Raw genomic sequence first — 20,264 nt, 5'->3', positions numbered from 1 at the left:
AGCTTGGAGCTCCAGAATGGACAAGAAAAAACGACGAGAATGGCTCGAGCAGGGCGTTGCTCACGGGGCGGTCGCTCGTGCCATGCGGTCGCACGTGCTCGGGCCCGCTAAATGCTACTTGTAGCTTTAATTAAAATTCTTTTTGTGATTTTTTTTGTGTAAATGAAAAGAAAAAGCTAAATCCCCCAAATTCCTTTAAAACAAAGCAATATACTGAGTTAAACTTAGAGTTGATCATCACATCTTCCTAGATCCAAAGCTTCATATGTATAATTAAATATGAAGGCCCAATGACAGACTAGTAAACAGAAATACATAGGATTTATCAATTGTATATATACAAAAACAACTTTTTATTACACCTTTTTTCTAATTTTCCAATAAAGTTAAAATACTATTCTATTTTATATGTCAATACTGTCTTCAGAAAAAGAAATACGTTACCAACTAAGTAAAGTTGTAAATATATTATTGTTTGGTTTGTCCATATCGCTTCTATGTAACATATTTGGATCCTTAACTTTAAATATGAAGTTACAGTTATTATGTTTGCGTAAAAACAATTCTATAAAAAATGTATTTTATTTTATTCTATACTTATTACATACCATAGATCGTGGATTGAAGGAGCACATTGTACAATGTCTCCCGATGTATTTTATAGTTTACACATACACTTTCATAACCATTTGTATTCATAAGACATTCTAATATATTTACTGACATATACAATACGTGGAATATGCATTCCCTTATACCTGCAGTCTCTAAAGCCCCACACAGCTTTTATTTTTCCAATGTATTTCTTTAGCTTCGAACATTGAATATACAATGGGTTATGGTTAGTTTTTGTGAAATTCACAACATTATCTTCTTTTTAACTTTAAAAAGTCATGCTAAAACAAACAGTCATTAGGCCTACTTACATTTAAATGTAAACCCAAGCGAAGAAATACATTTCTACTCAGCATCACAAGGGTGGAGGGGGCCCCCGTACCGGCAGATGGAGGACCAGACCTAAATCACTACGGTTAATTCATGTCCCACAAAAACAAGTTTGGACACCACTAAAGCCCTAAATGCTCCTAAATTGGAGCAATAGGGAGGAACCAGATTCAAATTTGGACTAAAAGTTTGTGGCCAAAAACTAGCATTTTGTGGTAACAAACAAGTACTTTATAGGCACACATTTGGTTTTTTTTATGGCCACAATTGATCACATTTTGTGCAAAAAATGGTAATTCGTGGCCGCAATCCACAAATGACAAATTTGTGCCCATAATATACTATCTTGTGACCACAAAATGTTAGTATGTGGCCACAAATGAATCATTTGTGTGCACAAAATGTAAATCTGTGTGGTCAAAATGCTAGAAAAATTGTAATTTACGCACACAAAGAGCTAACTTGTCTCTATAAAATGTTTTTAAAATGCTAATTTATGCCAACAAATGACTTATTTGTGTGCACAAAATGCAAATCTGTGTCTACAAAATGCTAATAAAATGCAAATTTGTGCACCCAAAACTGTGTCCTCAAATTACTCATTAATGCACACAAACTGCAAATTCGTTTCTACAAAATCTTACCCAATTGCAAACTTGTGGCTAAAAAATATTACTTTTTACATACAAAATACTTAACTGTCTCCCCAGATGACTCATTTATTCAATTTTGTTTCTACAAAATCTTAATAAATTGCTATTTTGTAGCCACAAAATAGCAATTTGTACACCCAAATACTAAATTGTACCCCCAAATTACTTATTTGAGCACGCAAAATACAAATTTGTGCCTGAAAAATACAAATTTTTACAAATAAAATGATCATTTGTGCTCACAATATGTTAGAAAAATGCTTATTTGTGCATACAAGCTGCTAATTTGTACCCCAATATTTTTGCACAAAGCGTTAATAAAATGTTAATTTGTGGCCACGAAATAATAATTTGTGTGCACAGAAAACTAAACTGTGGACACAAAATACTAAATTGTTCGCATAATACTAATTCATTGCCACAAATTATTATTTTGAGAGAACATTTTATTTTAATGTCCAAGGCTCTGAAAATATCTGTAGTTCCTGCTGTGTGAAAATGTCACAGCTAATTCCTGTAAAAAAGAGCACCTGTGGGCTGATGCTGCCCTCAAGTGATGGCAGTGAAACAATGCAAACATCCGCTGTTTTGCCTCAAATCAGCCATTCTTTTCAAACTTACAGTTATACATTAAGTAGTGGATAAAAATGCCCTGTAACTGCTAAAAAGGAATTAGGAAAATGTATTAACTATTATGTCATATATCTTTGAAGGACAATTGACTTTTCATATTTGAGCTTTTTTTTTGGTAGAATAGATTTTCAAAAGCACGTTTCTTTGTTGTAAATTGTGGGTGAAAATGGGCAGTGTTTGTTTTGCAGACCGGAGGAAACCTCCAACACCGAGCTGACACGTGGACAGAGAACATCAGTGCCAGCAGACAGCCGGAGGTCATAAGACCCGCCTCTGCGGGGAATACGGTGTGTTCAATGCCCAAACAGAAAACACTTAATGTAATATCTGTGCTGATCTGGAACCACTTTGCCACAAATCTCTTTGACGCTGCAAATATATTATAGGTAGGAAATTTTGATCTGATTTTGGGGAAAAAAATCAAAATCTTTTATACCAGTTTTTTAATCTTGTTTAAAAGTTCCAGAATAAAATTTTATTTATTTAAAATAATTAGATGATACAAGTGGAGGCACTGCAGTAAGACGTTGAGAAGACCAGAATTCAGAATGGAGGCAGTAAATCACTGCCCTCTAGTGGCTAGCAACTTAGTCAATTTGAAGCAGAACTAGTTTTCTCTTTGCTTTAAGGTACAACAACATTACAGTAATCCTTTACAGAAGGGCTGAGAAGAAGTTTGAAAATCTAAAAGCAGCGGATTTCATCTATAAAGCCTAACTTCTATGAAGCCTTACTTCTCCATTAACATGGACTCAGTTTTTGGTTCATGCTTTTTTGCCCAAAGCTTCACATGTGCTACTGTGAGCCATGATGTCCATGTATATTTGTGTATACCACTATGGTGTAAAATGAAAAGCTAACTGATAAAGCAGTACTATTGAACACCTGTAAAGACTTTTTTCTCTTGATTTTGGAAGTTTTTCTGAGGTCATTCCTCAGATTTAACTTCCGACTCCCATCCAGTGACGCAAACAAACATATCAAAAGAAATCAATTCAATGACATTTTTTCTTTTCTTTTTTGATTGGCAAAACCTTCATTTAGGTGTGTTTTTGAAGTGGAAAATTCGATGTAATTGTGGCACTTGATAAAAATGTTTCCATTTACTGTAAATGGTAAATGGCGTTCACTTTTCTACCTTTCTCGAAGGCCCAAAGAGCTTTACAGTCACAGTCCAATTCACCCATTCACACACCCATTCACACACCGATGGTGACTTCCACCAGAGGCAAGGTGGGGTTCAGTGTCTTGCCCAAGGAAACTCAAATGTCTGAAACTGACAAGTGTCAATCAATCAAAGTGAAACTGGATCAGAGTTAGTGACATGTGGTCTCATTATTACACTAAAGAATTATCCTAATCAGAAAGGTAACATGAACGTTTTTTGGAGAAAATCTTTTTTTCATATAACTACATTCAGTATGAAAAACCACTTTAAGCTAAGTGTGTGTTAAATGTTGACAGGAGGGAATGAAAATGAAGGAGGACGACCATAGAAGGGGCCGAGATGAAGAGCCGCTTGGCAACATCCCATCAAGAGGTGTGTTTTTACTGCACACAGACATCACTTCCTTTCTCTTAAATTCCTTCTCCGATCAACTTTTGATCTATTTTAAAAGCATTTTTAGTGGTCTTTCAATTATGATTAGGACGTTTTTAGCCAAATTCACAGCAGTTTGAATAAAAGAACATTCAGAAATTCAATTTTAATCTTAATTTTCTTCTGCCAACATGAGAAAAAGGCAACAAGGACATGTTAAAAACACCAAAAGCCCAATTTTCATCAGAGTGGATCTTTAAAACAAGCACCAAATGATATATGAAGCTCTGATAAGACCTTTTAACAAAGTTCTCTTGGTTCTTTTTGGAAATGAATGTGCTCTTTTCCTCATCCTTTTCTCTTTGTAAATTATTTACACTTCATCAGGACTTTATCAGAGCTCATTCTGCTCTACTCTACATACAATCATATTTATACAGCCTCTTTCTAACCATTTGCCTTGTTTTTAACAGGAGTAAAAATAGTCCCTCCATCAGCATATTCACAGCTGACAATAAAAATAACATCTTTTCAATTAAATTCCACTTTTTTCCCTCTGAAACATACCAAGCAGCAGGATGGTTGAGCGGCGCTGCCAAACTGAGCTTCTCCGGCGAGAAAACAACCAAATGAATGGCCTCCCCTGCTGCTGAGGCAGAAAAAAGCCACACAAATAGAATATTTTCAAGTCTCCCTTTCATTGTAAATGCCTCAATAATTACAAAAATGAATATTAATGAATTATAATGTAATCACTTTAATCACAGCACAATTAGAAACAGTTTCTTGTTGCTGGCAGGTTTTGATGAGCATCGTCATGCAGGTTTTCAGACTTCTCACCTGTGGGTTTAATTTGTGGCTTCTTCAGCTCCGTCTCCACAGGGAAGCGTTTCTCGCCTCCGAACGGACTCTACAGGAGGCCTCGCTGGTGAAAGAACCATGAGGGCCAAGGTGGCGTATCACCCAACTGATAACAACCCAAGTCTGCTGACCTTCAGAAAAGGAGAGACAATCGTGGTGATGAGCCAGCAACCCAAAAACGGCTGGCTGTACGGACGGGTCGAAAATGGGTCACGGTGAGAAACACGAAGCTGTCTGTATCTGGCATCTGAACAAAACTCTTTTAAACCAAAAAATTGGATGCATCCATTACAATGTTTTTGTATAATTAACAGATGAATTTATCTTTATTTTCAGTAAGGGGTGGTTTCCAGCTGCCTTTGTGGAACCCGCAATCAATCCTCCAAGTCCCATCAGCTCTCGGTAAACATCCAATCCTAACTAAAGTCCTCAGTGGTTAAAAAAAAAATGCCATAAACCTGTTGGTTTGAACTCTTGAGTTAAAAAAGGCTGAGTTAAATATACTACTTAACATCTCACTTGCATGATTAGGAGAGTTTTGTGCAGTTGCCCCAAGGCTGTCTCTGTTGTTTTTGGGTTTAGTTAAAAAAAAGGGGGTCAGCATGAAACTCAGGCAGGAAATAGTAAAAATGAACTACTTACAGTATTTAGGTGACCCGTAGCTGTGAGGAAATTTATAATATTGTCACTTTTGCTGTCCACATTAGCTCACCGAATGACTGAATGTATAAAGATTGAACAAATGAAGAGGGAGATCTTATTCCTTGGACCACTTACTTATAAACCGATGACAAAATCTGCTGAATTTATTTACAAAATTACAATTGTGTTGTGGTTACCACTCTTGTCTCACACCAGTGTTCGAATCCCGATAACCTTTTCTGTTTGGAGTTTTGATGTTCTCCTCGTGGGTTTTCTCCGGTTTTCTACCACAATCCAAAGACATGCCTCATTGGTTAATTGGTGATTCTAAATACATGTTAGTGTGTAATTGTTTGGCCCTGCAACGGACGGGCGACCTGTCCAGGGTGTACCCCGTTTTACCCAACAGTACCTGGGATTGGCTTCAGCAAACCTGTGCCCCCCAGTGCCCTCTGAAAATGGATGGATGACAAGTCACAATCCGAATCACCTTAACTTTAACATTGGGAGTTGGGTCATCTAGACCCACTAGACAGTGCGCTGAACCTTTTTTCTTCAATGATTTGTGATCGTCACTGGTGTCCTTGGATTACAGGAAATCTTTCCACCTTTATCCACCTTTGTCATGGTAGGGAGAACACGTCAATGTAAGGGTGGGGTCATCTAAGACAGCACAAGGGTTAATCCATTAAAACTGGAAATGTTGCCACCGACATTTAAACACAGTTTAACACATCTACACAGTAAATCTAAATCTGAATCAGCTGATTCTGATGCAGAGACAAGTAGCCTGAGAGACCAGCAGCTGGATTTCCTGTCTGATATTTTACGAACGCAAGATATCCTTACACATAAATGACTGTGGGTCTCACATGAAAGATTTAATCAGAAAAAATGCTGTAGGACATTAACTTGTGTAATAAATCTTCCTTTTTTTATTAAACAAAACAAACTTTTTTTTACCAGCATAATTTCTAGTAATTCCACCATAAGGGGAAGCAACATCAGCTTAAAGAGTTTGCCACCAGTCAGCAACCAGGGTGGAGCAGCCCCACCCCCTCCACCACCACCGCCACCACCTCAGTCTTTACCTGCAAGTTCACCGTCACTGAGTCGGCCAAGCACAATCAAGAAAGCGCCCGAGTCTCAACCAGAAAACAAGGTATGACAGACTTAAAGAACACAAAAACCTTCAGACTTATGAGTTGATAGAGACATGTTGTAGTGACTTTTATTTGACACTGACTTTTGTGTTGAGTTGGCTTGTAGACGTGCCAATTGCGTCATTTTCATCAACCGTAAACAACAAATCACTGATCCGACCACCTGCTTATACGACAATTTAAAACAAACACAACAAAATGAAACATTATGTGTTTCTTTTCCAACATAGAAAGTTTCAAAAAACAAGCCAAAGGGGTGTTCTAGATTTTCTGAATAAAATACTAGAAAATTATAACATCATAGAAAAAATATGCACACATTTCCTTTTCTTTCTTCTGGTATTTATTGATTTTCAGACAGTTGCAAAGAATTGAAAAATCTTATAAATTGCATACATTATATGTATATTGCACATTTGTCCAGCAGGACCACTATGGCAAGGTGCTGTTTACAATGACACCACAACCTTTGTTCTGGTGGATGCAAGGCGGATGCTCCAGTTGCTGACAAGTATGAGGATTGTGTACAGATGTGTGTCAGTTGAGACTCTCCTCTGACAATTTAGGGGGATTTCACACTGAGTTGTTGTGTTGATTTAGCTGAATTTGAATCCTGGTTCAGTTTACTACAGCGGGATTACAAACAGACCGAAGAGCCATAAGGAAACTTGAAAAAGTAAAATTCTTGAAGCTGAATTTTGTTTTAAACAATAAATTGAAAAGAAAAAAGTAATTCGAGTTTAGAAGAAATTTCACTTTTGAGCAACTGAAACGAATGTATTCTGGTGCGCCTGAAAATGAGGGTCTAGTTGCAAGTGAATCCTGGTGTGGTTCGGCAACCATATAAATTCAAGCAAATATCTGAAGAAACAGCCAAAGATGATCAGTGATGTACAAACGGAGCATTTCAGTTTGTAAAAGTAGTTTTTTTTTTTGTTAAATAAAACGTTTTTACTGACAAGCTAAAGTTAAAACAGAACTGAGACTTTAAGGTTTTCTTTGTTTACTTATTCTGTTTTCTGCCCCCAAAGGATCAGCTTTTGCAACCGTGCGACTGCTATTGCTTTGCTCTAACTAACATAAAGGCTGAATGAATCAAAGGTTATCTCAGTGTGAAAGCGCCCTAACTGTCAACACATGAACATCTTAACTCTATGAGCCTCTCATATAACTCCCTGTGTGCTGCCGCATGACAGTAGAAGTGAGAGGTTAAATACCTTGCTGAGTGCTTTGAAAACATCCCTGCTTCTGTCATAAGTTGACAGAAGCGATGCAGCCTCTGCGTTGGTTTGTCAATCTATCGAATGCAATTTTTTGAAGTGAAAGGCAGCTCTTTCTTTTAGCTTCATTCATGTTGGGTCTCTGTAACACCCAGCTTTTCTCTCAGCAGAGACCACAAGCTCAAGATTCCCGACCCGAGCTCTTCCCAAGGTAAGAATGGTGCCTCTTCCAGGCTTCGCTTTTACAGTTCCCTGTTATTCACTGAAGACACACAGCACACCAAAGGTCACAATAAACACTGATAATGTTGGTTTAACGCTTGTGCTATCCTAGGCACTTTAACATTGGGAGTTGGGTCATCTAGACCCACTAGACAGTGCACTGAACCTTTTTTCTTTAATGATTTGTGAACGTCACTGGTGTCCATGGATTACATGAAATCTTTCCACCTTTATCCACCTTTGTCATGGTAGGGAGAACACGTCAATGTAAGGGTGGGGTCATCTAAGATAGCACAAGGGCTAATCAGCACAGAATTGCAGTTTAAACTGTTAAAGGGTTGTCAGGAGGCTTTGCATTGTGACGATCAGGCTCACTTCAGATTCGCAATGAAAGCACAGTCGAGGTTCAATGCTGCAGTTATGACAACGCTTTATAAGTGTTTTTTTAAACTCATTTTCTTCTTCTGTTCCCCGTTTTGTAGGGGTACCAACCCATTTGCAACAGTGAAGCTGAAGCCCACATCCACCAATGACAGATCAGCTCCACGTCTCTTTCGCCGATAACAAGTCAAAGCTGCAGCAAACGCTTGGCCTTCACTTTTTCATGGGGATCTTTCAATTACAGTAAAAAACACAAAGGATGAGGACTTTACAGAGTTTTTTTAACTATCCTACATAAGATGGCCACATTAAGAACTTTAGAACAATAGTTTTAGCAAAATCCAAGCTGTCTTAGTGATTACAGTTACCAAGAAATCTGTTTGTTTGATTTTAAAGATCCACTCTGATGAAAATTTTGTTTTTGATCATTTTGGCATGTTCTTGTGGCATTTTTCTGATGATGGGTCTTTAAACAGTTATTTTCTGCTTTAGTCTCTTGATTTAAACAATGTGATTATATAACATGTGTATGAGGAAACGTGATAACCTGTGCACTGTATGCAGGCCAAACAGCGGATCTGAGAACATGTTGAAGCACCAGAGTGAGGTCAATGCTGGAAGCCAAGCATCCTCTTTAATGAGCCTCTCTGTAATTTTTTTCTTTCACTTCCTGAAGTTAGCTATTAGCAGAAACATTACTTGTAAATGTAAAAAAGGATTGTTTTTGCCTGAGGCTGAACACATTCTTTGAAGACTTTGTAAGGACATTATTTTTTAGACAGGTGGGACATTAATAATGAAATGTATTAAAACAAAATGAGATGTCGTCTTCTTACTATTTGTTTTAACCTGAAACAGCTTCTGTAGCTCTTCTAGAAACTAAATACAACTACTTTCTAATTTTTTTCTGAATTTCTAGGTTATATCATGCTTTTCTTAAGCTTATATCCAAATATGTTAATGTATTACCTTTGGCACAATGATTTTTTAAATGAAATATTACTATATTCGCAGCTCATTTAACTTGACTTAATCTCTGAGGCACCGCCTTTCGCTCCGTGTACCGCCTATTTCATGACGTCAACCTAGAGCCGGCCTCGGAAGCGTGTCTGTGTTTTGTTCACGAAAACAAAACAACATCCAAACTTTTGCAATGATGGATGCATATTGTGCATTAAAAATAAAGTTTTGCCCATCAATGCTAGCTTGGCGGAGAAAGTGTGTGTGTTAGCCGGGGAGCTGTGGGGTTGTTGTTACTTATCTACATCCCAATGTGAGAACCCTCTCGTTTTCGTGGATTGGGAGGGGCTCAGAACGCAGGTTATTACAGGAATACTCAGAAATGCGTGAATGAATCAAAACACTGCTTTGTTTTTGCGAGGAATGAGCATTATGCAGTAATACATATAAGAAAGCTCAGCAAGTAGGGTTTTGCATGGTATAAGGCAGGCCCATTAAATCAAGTGAAAACTAATAGACTTTTAAGTCGTTTGAGCCGATGATGTTGTTTAACCTGTAAAACTATGCATCTTTATGCAAATACTTACATAAAATTACAAAAATAGTTTGTACAGAGTCGACAAATGGCTACTAATTGTAGAAAATTTAAAGAAAAAAAGAATTTAACCATGAAAACATCAACATGGCAATAAAAAAGAAATGCATTAGAGTCTCTCAGAAGCAAAAAAGAAGCAGAAAAAGAAGGTGGCTGAATAAGTGATCTTTATTGAGTCCCAGTGGTGGTGGATGGTTCAGGCTTGGATGATTTGTGGCTTTGACAGGTGACGGAATGGAACCTTGCTTGGAGTCCTGAAGAGTGACAAACGGTGACCAAAGGTGGAGGCGTGGCTGGTGGTGATTCCTGGAGAGGCAGACATAGAGTGGATAAGCTTGCAGCACGAGGCACTTGGCATAGAACTAAAGGTAGAAATAGAGCGTCACATGGGTCTGAACTCTACCGCATGAAGCAGACGGAATGACATCGGCTGATGGGTGAGGAGTCCATATGAAGGCTGCAGGCTGATGAGAAGATGGGTGGCAGGTGTGATGAGGATTCCCTGGTAGATGTGGGGAAGACCAGGATCCTAACAGTTAAAAGTTGTTATCATTGAATGGACAGAATTACTTTCATTGATGGAGGATTCATAGAGGGAGGCTGACAGTACGTCATCGCCCAGCCTCCCCACTCGAAATGCTGACTGGGATTTAATATTGCTACAGATTTTGCGGGATGGATGTGAAAACGCAAATGCAATCCCCTCTTTGCATTTTCACTTTAATTATGTCACAGAATGAGCGGTTTTAAGTATAAAATGAAAAAGCATTTTGAAGAAATGCTTTTTCATTTTGAGTCATTTGATGCAGTTACATTTTGAAAATTGAAAAGCATTTCTGTGAATTAAATTTTATAGTCAAATTAAAAATTTCTAAATGAATTTTGCTACACATATACCAGAGAACATTTTGAAAATGAAATGTCAATTACCATTTTCCTTATCATTTTAATTAAGTGACAGAATAGGCGGTGTTGAGGAAGAACATGAAAAAGCATTTTGGTGGATTGCTTTTTCATTTTAATTTTGAGTCAAAAAATGCAGCTCCATTTTGAAAAAAGGAAAAGCATTTCTGGTTTTGACTTTTATTTTGAATTATGCTACACAAATGCTTCCATACATGTTTTACCTTAAGCAAATTCTTCATTTTTTTTCTTGTTTTCTGAAGGAATCAGTTGACTTAAAATGGAGCAAATACCCAAATAAAAACTAGAACAAAAAACAAAATTTAAATAATGCTATTATGATTTCTCTATTTTTGCCATAGCAGATATTCTTTCTTTTAATGTAAATCTGTTCCAGAATGGTCATCGTCTAAACAGCCATGAAGTTCATCAGAAGCCACTGCCATCAATATATACATGTATATCTTATCTCGGCCCAGAAGTCTTGTGGTGTCTTTGGAGCCGAGCCTGATTTCAAATAACCTTTTTCAAAGTTTACTTTGGTCAGTTGAGTCCAAATTTAGGCACTGTGCCATCTGGAGCTCAAGTGAATCACACCTTCTGAGTTGTAATCAGTGTTCAGTTCAAAAGCCAGCATCTCAGATGGCGTCAAAGTCCTGATAGACATCTTACATCTTTTTGATGGAACCACAAATGGTGTCTGATGCTAAATGCAGGGTTCCTACATGTTTCTTCAAGCTAAATTTAGACTTTTTAAGAACTTTTAATGCTTTTTCAGGCCTTCTTTCCAAATTTTCAAATTCAAGGCTTTTAGAACGTTTTAAGACCCCGTGGGAACCGTGCAAGTGTTACCATTGAATGTATAAGAACTAGACTGAGTGTGACATCACCCATAGAAAATTGTCTAATTCTAGCTCCATCTGCCATGTTGGAACAAGAGAATGTCAGTCAGCAGTGATTGGTCTGAATCAGTCTGAGTCACCGTTTCTATGGCAACCTCATCAATCAGGAGTGAACTTGTTGGAAGTCCACACCCCTTCCATTTGAAAGCGGCCTCGGGAGAACCTGTCAATCAAATGTTTCAAACATTCGATGTGAGGCCAAATACTTTAATTAAGGCATCTGATGGTCAGTTTATAACTTGAATAAATTGCACTACTAAAGATATGTCAAGAAAAAAAAATCAGGATTAAAGAACATGCTAAAATTCAACTACGATCACCTTTTGATCTACTGTAAAAGCATTCCCAAAGGCCTTTTAATTATGATTATGTCGTTTTTAGGCTATATCATTTTCTGTGTCATAGTTTTTGCAGAGCGGCAGGAGTTAAGAAAGTTCAGCATGAAATCTGACCAATGAGTAATAGCTGTTTACTTCTTAATACAAGTCTGTGGGATTTAGGCTTCTCTGAGTTAGTGGGTACTTAATGTTTTATAATGCTAAGGGAGAGGAGTCACTCAGTTCACTTCTCAAAGACAGTCAATGAATGGTACCTAAACGTTTTAACATGCACTTTCCACCATGCAACATTGATTTCAAGGAGGGCTTTATGTATTTTGGTGGGACAATGCTAACCCACGTGCAGCTTTTTTCAGAGTTTTGCTTTGCCATATCACTGATCTTTAAACTACAGACATTAAGCATGAATGAGATCAAATCATCCTAACCTCAGTTTTTTCAATTAATTTCAACAAGAGGAGCAGACACCATGGTAACACGCTTCTCTCCAGACTATTTTGGAGAGGAGCGTGGAGAGGACGCTGGCTTTGGAACTGAGCAAGTTTGAAAGGAAATCACTTTTTGCATAAAATGTCAAATTTGTCAATTCCAAATTTTTTTTTAACCCCTTTTTCTTGTAATTGAAACGTTGACTTTACAGTTCACGTGTTTGTTTCTTTGTTGTCATTTGTCGGGTAAAAGTAACTCACCTGCCAGCTGAAAATCCGCCTGAAGGCAGGCAAACAGATATCCAGCTGAAAAAACGTAAGATTCGTGCCTTTGCCAGCTCTGCTCCTCCACTGGGATGCTTAACCTAAATTGAACCTTTGTATGAATCCAATTCTAGTAATGGCTTGACAGCAACTCTGCACTTATAAGTAATGACTCTCATGCATTTGGAATGATGCAACCCTTTTCTGCTTTGGCCCCTTAGAGGATGCCGGCTCATGTCACAAACTGCTGCAAACATTCAAGAGGTAGCAGGACCTAATTCCGTAAATGCAAAGAGTTTCCTTCTTTACGTGAACTCAGTGAATGCCTCATTAAAAAAAAATGAAAGAGCCTTTTGAGGGTATGTTTTCACTTGTTTATTTAATTCTTTCACAGCTTCACCTCTTTCATCTTTTTGCTTTTCTTTTTACCCCAGCAGGTTTCCAGAGGAGAAAAGGATGATAGTTGGTGATAGGGCAGAGAGAATGGAAAGAGAGCACTAAGGTGAGCAAGAAGTGGCTTAGTTGGAGAAAAGGGGAGGAAAAGGAGGAAAAAAGAAGAGGAGTCACAGACAGAGAAAGAGTTAAGGAGGGGTGTATGATTAGAAAGGTAGAGAAATATTTTATTAAAACACCACTTTAAGGTTTCAAATGTTTGAAGTTTGTGCATCAATGGAATAAAAAGAAAGGATAGTATAAAAGAGATTAATTAAATGGGGGGGGTCTGCTAATGGGGGTGGGGTCTGCGTAACACCGCAGGATCGAACTTCATGAAGACGGCAGCACGGCAGAGGCCAAGGTCCAAAGAGATGTCAGAAGAAACTGTCTTCAGGGAGGCGGGAGGGCAGCTGGGCCGAGGCGCGGAGGTGCAGGCGCAGGGGAGGGGCTGGGGGTTGGGGGTGTTGAGGTGTGCTAATAGGTGGGAGGCCATTTACAGGTGACCGTTTATTCTTTCACCAGGGCAGTGAATTCTGAAAGAGAAAACAGGAGAAAGTTCAGGGGTTTGGAAGCAATCAAGGACGACAACACGTGAAGGGACAGTTCATAATTTACTCTTGAATTCATGATTTAATCTTGAATTCTTACAGTTCACACCTTTTGAAGCTCTAAACTCACTGTACTCAGGCACTTCATCCCTGAATCTGCCTCAAATTTCCCCTAAAAGTCCATTTAAAATGGCAGTCAGTGAAATCTTTGGGTCAACATGTTGAAATAACCTCCAAAAATTATTTTTCATAAAAAAAAACAACAACAAACAAACTTAATACTCTTTTTAAAATGGAGCCTGGCAGCTATCGGAGGATAGATAAATAAATAGATTATTATTTAATGGAATTCTGTGCAGACAGATTATTAATAGCGTCCTTTTTGCAACCCTGTGCATACATTGCCTAGTTGTTCACTCTGATGATAATCAATAAACTATCATTTTTTCTTTACTTGATCAGCAATGTGTAGCGATGATTACTGATTACTTATAAAGGAATCTGATGAAAATATGAATAATATTACATATCTTTTGCATGAAGTGTGATTCATATTTATGTTTACAAATGACGTAGAAATGTTTTCTGAGGATAATCAATAATCATTTTGTTACTTGATAAATAATCTGGACTTTATCTGATAATGACCAGATTATAGCAACTATGTAAAAATATGTATTTTTTTAAAACACACAATGGAGGTGGGATTATACAAATTGGCCTCTTCTCACTCCCTTTCAAACAAAAAAATTAAAGCCTACCTGACTCAAATGTGACATATGAGTGAACTGTATGCATACACTCACATGTCACATTATTTTTTTATGATTATGAGTAATTAAGTTTTATGTTTTTAAACATCTTAATCAATCATTTTTAATGCTTGAAATAAATAAAATAAAATAAAATGGAATCAATTGTGATATTTGTTGACATGAACTGAGGTACCTAAGAGTTCGAGAACCCCCAGATGACAAAAAAAAATAAGATCATTAAGTAATTTGTATGCTCAGAATTCCTGCAACTTTTTTGTTTGTTTGGAGTTCTGTTTTTGTGCAGAGACACTGTGTTGTTTGTGTGAACATCCTACGGGCATCTTGCAGGCTCTTACGTAGCACATGCACATCCTGTGCGTGGAGCATTTCTGAGCATCGGTAAGGAGCTAGTGCACGCACCTTATTAATGAGTCATTATCTCATCTTTGGATGCCAGGAAAAGTAGAAAGTCTTTCTCAGTCAGAAGACCAAGGTCTAAATCAAGTCACAAGTTATAAATGTTAAAGTCCAAGTCAAGTCTAAAGTTGTCAAATTGGTCACATGACTCCAGTCTGACTTAAGTCCACGTCATGTGACCTGACTCAACTCCAAGTCATGTGACTCGAGTCCACACCTCTAGTAATGACTTTCCAATGTGACTATTGTACGTTCTATATTTACGATGTCCCTTTAGGTGGCTACACGAGTATGGAAGCATTTCTGTCTAGTAATTAAAAACAAAAGTCAATAATAGAAATGCTTTTTCATTTTCAAAATGAAGCTGCGTTTGTTGAATTGAAAATAAAATGAAAAATCAATAAGCCAAACGGCTTTTTCTTTTTCTTCTTCAACAAAAATAGTGAGTAATATGGAGCTGACCAGTCGCACAGTTTTCTTTCTTCCCCTTCCAGGAAGAGTCTGAGCTGTCAGCACTACCCCTAGTCTAACACACACACACACACATACACACACTTTTCTCGCTGAGCTAGCGGTGATCGGCTAAACACTTTCTTTTTATGTGCGCAATATTCACATCCATCTTTGCAAAAGTTCAGATGTTGTTTGTTTTTGTGGGTGAAATGCAGACACGCTGCAGAGGCTGGCTCTAGGTTGCCGTCATGAAACCCTCCCAGTCATGAAACCTACACAGAGAGAATGGCGGTGCCTCAGAGATGGAGTCTCTTACCTCCGGGTAAGAAAATGAGCTGCGAAAATAACTAAAATTTCAACAATATCCTTCAGTAGTGTGCCAAAGGTAATACATTATCATATAAACGGATATAGTTTACTCTGAAAGGCTTAAGAAAACCATGATTTGGGCCATTTAAGGAACAAGAAGTGGTTTAGCTTTTGTGAACATTTAGTCTATATCACATGTGGCTTGCTGTTGTCTTAGATCCTCTTCTTCAATTTATTTATTAGATTAAACTCAGAGTCCCATTTCAAAGTTTCCCACTTCAACTGCTTGCTAACTTTCTGACTTTTGGCTGTAAATCGTCTGCCAAATAAATACGAATTCATGCTCACAGCTTTAAAGTCAGCTCTTCTCCTCACAAAGACACCAAGTTCTGGTCTTAAAGATGCTTTGCTCCTCAGCGTGTTGCTTTCAGGACCTTCGGTAGAATGAAAAGCATGGGCAGTATAACAGCATTTCAAAGTCGGCCACGAACACAAGCCACATGCTTCAGAGCCCTGTGAACAGCCTCCTCGTCTCTTTTCAGCTTTCTTAGGCCGGTCTGTGTTCGTTGATGATAAGAACCCTGCAGAATGATGCATCCTTCGGAGAATTTTCTGCTGGCAGCATAGCAGCTATCCCCAGAGAATAACTCAGCAGTGTGGAGCTTTGGAAAGTGACGGCAACGTAGAACCCAATGTTCAAGAAGTGCTCTTAAGAAATCAGGAGTCCAAACAGAGATGCCCCCCCCCCCCCCCTCCCCCCAAAAAAATGACCACATTTGAAGCCACCATGTTTTGAAATTACTTCACATACTTGAGTTTTACCAACACGGATAACTGTGGGTCATTTCTACACATTTCTGTCTTCTTTGACATTTGTCTGGTAAGACAATTGGATGTTTTTGTTTACCATCAACTCCAATCTTTCCGTCGCCATCCTTGTCAGCTGCTTTTAAAAAGGCTTTGGTTTCTTTGTCCGTCAGGTCCCGGCCGTCCTTGGCAAAACCTTTCAGGACGAATCTAGTTGGGTAAAACAGAGATGGTCAGAGACTACTCAAAATCTGTTTTTACTTTATTTATGTCTCTTTTTTGTGAGTTTTATTATTTTTTTCTTACTTGAGCTCTTCTTCCTCTATGTAGCCGCTGTTGTCGGCATCCAGCACCGTGAAAACCTTCTTCACATCATCGGCAGACTTGGCCCTCAGACCCAGGATCTCAAAGAACTTCTTATGATCAAAAGAGTCAGCAACTGTTCACACAGAGATGGGAGCAGATAAAAAGAGTCACCAAAGGAGTTTTCCAAACCACTGGGAGTGAAGGTCGTTTACCTGCGAAGGCATCAAGAGCTTTCTTGATGTCATCAGCGTTGAGGATGCTGCTCATTGCCATCTTGACTGGAGAAGACAGACGCACAAAAGAAAAAATGGAGAGAGGAGGAGAAAAGAAAGATTCAGAGGGGACAAGGTTAAAAATAAGTCTGCGGAAGAGCAGTGAGACAAGTGGAAGACATTCTCATATTACACTGGTGACACCCTGGAAATGGAGCAGGAAACCAGGACATGTGAGGATAAGGTGATGAGTGACAACCTGGAGAAGTGACAACTAAGCATGAGCTGAGAAAGGAGCCTCGTGGAACGAAACAAAGATACAGTCTAAAATATCTTTCATGATTTTCGTTAAGACAAGCAGTAATATCAAATCCGTGTGAGTCCCAGAAAAACCACAACAGAATTCAGTTTGTGGTCTGGTCTACATACAGAATGCTCTTCTTCTTCAGTATGAAAGGTAAGCCCGGCACTTAACAGCCCTGTGGTTTTTTACGACGTGTGAATGAACCTGATCGCTGCTTGAGAGGTTGGTACCCTTTCCCCTGACTTTGGCGGAGACTACTTTGCTCGTGCTGCATGAGTGTACTCAAGCTGGACAGACAAAGACAGGGACCTTATGAAAGCAGGGATTATCCGTCTTTAAAGGTATTACCAATATTGATTGATTGATTGGTTTCGTTTATTTCAAGAATTAATTGTAGACAATACCATAAAAAAATAACACAGATATATCAAACTCATCACAGAAATGGTGAACTGTATAGATTAATCAGAAAAAAAAGAAACAAGAACAAAGACACACTCAAGTCAAATTTGATTCATTAAATACAGTCATCATAAACTAAAGTCAAGTAGCGCATGATTTATTGCTGAAAAAGGAGTGGGAAGAAGCAAGTTTATATAATCCCATCTCGACTGAGTTATTTTATGTCATACAGTTATTTTATTTATAGATTTTTTTTCAAGTGACAAAATCAAGTGCTTGTTGATTGTTCATTTTCCTCAGTAAACATTCTTACATGATTTCAATAAACAGTAACAATAATCCCACCTCATGTAACAGATATGTAATGCATATTGATTATCAGAAGACCATTTTATTTCTATCCAGAAATCATCACACATCGAGTTTTAAAGTAATAAAATGGAGAGCTTACTGATTATCCACAAAAAAAATTCTTACGTCTTTTCAGTCAACATTAATGATTCACACTTTAGACAACTGATATGTTATAATCATTGATTATCATTAGAGGACATTATCACATGAAACCAGTAATTATTATTTTACATTGCAGATCAAGTAAAGTACATGGATATCTTATTGATTGTAATTTAACAGTAATCATTATTGCACATTGCACAATACTCATTTATTGTAATTAAAAGAGCTTTGATTATTTCACCACAATCAAGTTCCCACATGTATTTGGTATTATTCAAACACCTGTTGACATTGAACTAGTCTTATCTTCATATCATGTATCTAGTATATATATATATATATATATATATATATATATATATATATATATATATATATATATATATATATATATATATAATTTTTTTTAATTAAATTTAGGGTTATTTGAACATTGTTTGAGTTCATTACTTGACCTGTTCCAAAGTTTAGTACAGACAGAAACTTTTCTTTGTTCTTCTTATCAGTTTGATCTTGAGGTTCCTACATCCCCTCAGTTAGCAGCTTCCTTCATTTTTCTAAGAATGGTTTTTGGATATTGTATGATAGTGTTAACCCTTGAAAGCCCAGGACAAGTGACAAAAATTTCAGTTTTTTGCTAATAAAGATTTTTTTTTTTCAAAATACTTTTTAAAATTAAATATAGATTGTATCAATTATGATATGTTGGATCATTTGTTACGTTTTTACTCACAACAATATTAACTCTAGATGTAAAAATATTGACATGATTGTTCAGGAAAAAGCACCCCTAATATAATTTTTAACATGATGTAACTGTATCATAATGAAATAAGTATCTATAAATTTTGCATTCTTCAATTTAGCAAGTAGTCATGTAAAATATGAATAACAATAGATGAGTTATTCTCACCATAAAGGTTTGAAAATTAGCTAAACTTTTTCCACCAAAAATTGTTTTTGAGATTTTTTAGAAGCAGCTATTTTAAAGGGCCTATATCATGCTATTCCTAAGCCTTTATAGCAAGCAGTATTTATTTAAATGATAATTTATTACCTTTGGAAGGTTGATGCTAAAGTTTCATCTGGAAGAAACATTTTGTTTTTACCCGTCAAGCATGGTTTGCAGTTCTTGCATTTCAAGCCCTGGTAGATTCTGGCGCTGAACAGAGTTTCATTGACCTTCATCTGGCCACCCAGCTTTCTCTACCGACTGAACCTTTGGATCCTTCAGTTAAAGCTGCGAGACTGGGAGGACAACATCTCTCCCGCATCACTCATCGCACCAGACCTATTCTTCTCTTAACTTCTGGCAACCACAGAGAACACAAACAGCTTTTCATCCTCCAAACGTTGCAGACTCCCATAATTTTGGGTTTCCCCTGCCTTAAATTGCATAATCCTCAATTTTACTGGGGACAACAACAGATAACTAATTGGAGTTTTTTTGTATAGCTAGTTGTCTCCAGTCTGCTGTTTTATCAGTCCCATCTCATGCTTCTAACTGTTCGGGGGAGGTGGATCTTACCAAGGTTCCTACCTGCTACCGGATCTCATTCGTCCTTCCTCCTCATCAGTTGGAGCGGGTTTCTTTTTAGTTGAGAAGAGAGACAAAACCTTATGTCTATGTATTGATTACAGAGCACCTAACCAAATTACAGTCAAAGACAAGTATTTGCCATCTCTCCTAAGCTCATTATTCGATTCAGTTCAAGAGGCTTGCATCTTCTCTAAATTAGATCTCTGCAGCGCCTATCATCTCTTCCGCATGAAGGAAGGTGACGAGTGGAAAACCGCTTTCAATACTCCATTAGGTCTCTTCGAATATTTAGTCTTGCCTTTCAGACTTAATAACACTCCTCCTACATTCCAAAGACTATTCAACAATATTATCAGGGATTTTCTCAATTGTTTTGTTTTTGTCTGTTTTTGACCTTCATGACATTCTCTTCTATTCCCGAGATTCTGCTCAACAAGAAACTCACGTACGTTGTGTACTAAGACTCATGGAGAATGAACTCTACGTTAAAGCGGAGACATACGTGTTCCATGTCACCATGATCCCCTTCCTAGGATACATTTTTGAAGCTGGTTGCATCCAAACAGACACAGCCAAAATCGAAGCCGTCACCAAATGGGAACCACCTGATAACAGAATCAAATTACAACAATTTTTGGGATTTGCCAACTTCTACCATTGCTTTATA

General features: G+C 37.6%; 2 protein-coding genes across 4 annotated transcripts in view; one reads left to right on the top strand and one right to left on the bottom strand.

Moving 5' to 3' along the window:
* The window catches only part of baiap2l2a (BAR/IMD domain containing adaptor protein 2 like 2a), a 54,240-nt gene extending 45,154 nt beyond the window's left edge, over window positions 1-9,086 (top strand). For 2 of the 3 annotated variants that reach the window (XM_078951401.1, XM_078951403.1), the window contains 7 exons: window positions 2,420-2,518; window positions 3,696-3,771; window positions 4,640-4,847; window positions 4,969-5,034; window positions 6,241-6,436; window positions 7,825-7,868; window positions 8,362-9,086. In XM_078951401.1, the coding sequence (XP_078807527.1) occupies window positions 2,420-2,518; window positions 3,696-3,771; window positions 4,640-4,847; window positions 4,969-5,034; window positions 6,241-6,436; window positions 7,825-7,868; window positions 8,362-8,443 (771 nt within the window). In that variant the 3' untranslated portion in view covers window positions 8,444-9,086. The remainder of the gene's footprint in view (window positions 1-2,419; window positions 2,519-3,695; window positions 3,772-4,639; window positions 4,848-4,968; window positions 5,035-6,240; window positions 6,437-7,824; window positions 7,869-8,361) is intronic. The other variant, XM_078951402.1, reaches the window with a different exon arrangement.
* A 3,924-nt stretch (window positions 9,087-13,010) lies between these two features.
* The window catches only part of pvalb6 (parvalbumin 6), a 63,301-nt gene continuing 56,047 nt past the window's right edge, over window positions 13,011-20,264 (bottom strand). The window contains exons 2-5 of the mRNA XM_078951404.1: window positions 16,893-16,958; window positions 16,681-16,813; window positions 16,475-16,584; window positions 13,011-13,618 (exon numbers count right to left, since the gene is read on the bottom strand). Of these exons, the coding sequence (XP_078807530.1) occupies window positions 13,593-13,618; window positions 16,475-16,584; window positions 16,681-16,813; window positions 16,893-16,953 (330 nt within the window). The 5' untranslated portion in view covers window positions 16,954-16,958 and the 3' untranslated portion in view covers window positions 13,011-13,592. The remainder of the gene's footprint in view (window positions 13,619-16,474; window positions 16,585-16,680; window positions 16,814-16,892; window positions 16,959-20,264) is intronic.

The sequence above is a fragment of the Oryzias latipes genome, chromosome 8, assembly GCF_053564925.1.
Source record: "Oryzias latipes strain Hd-rR chromosome 8, Olatipes_Hd-rR_3.1".
In the NCBI taxonomy this organism is placed as follows: domain Eukaryota; kingdom Metazoa; phylum Chordata; class Actinopteri; order Beloniformes; family Adrianichthyidae; genus Oryzias; species Oryzias latipes.
Note: the sequence above shows the minus strand (reverse complement) of the source record. Positions and strands in the feature narration are given on the sequence as shown.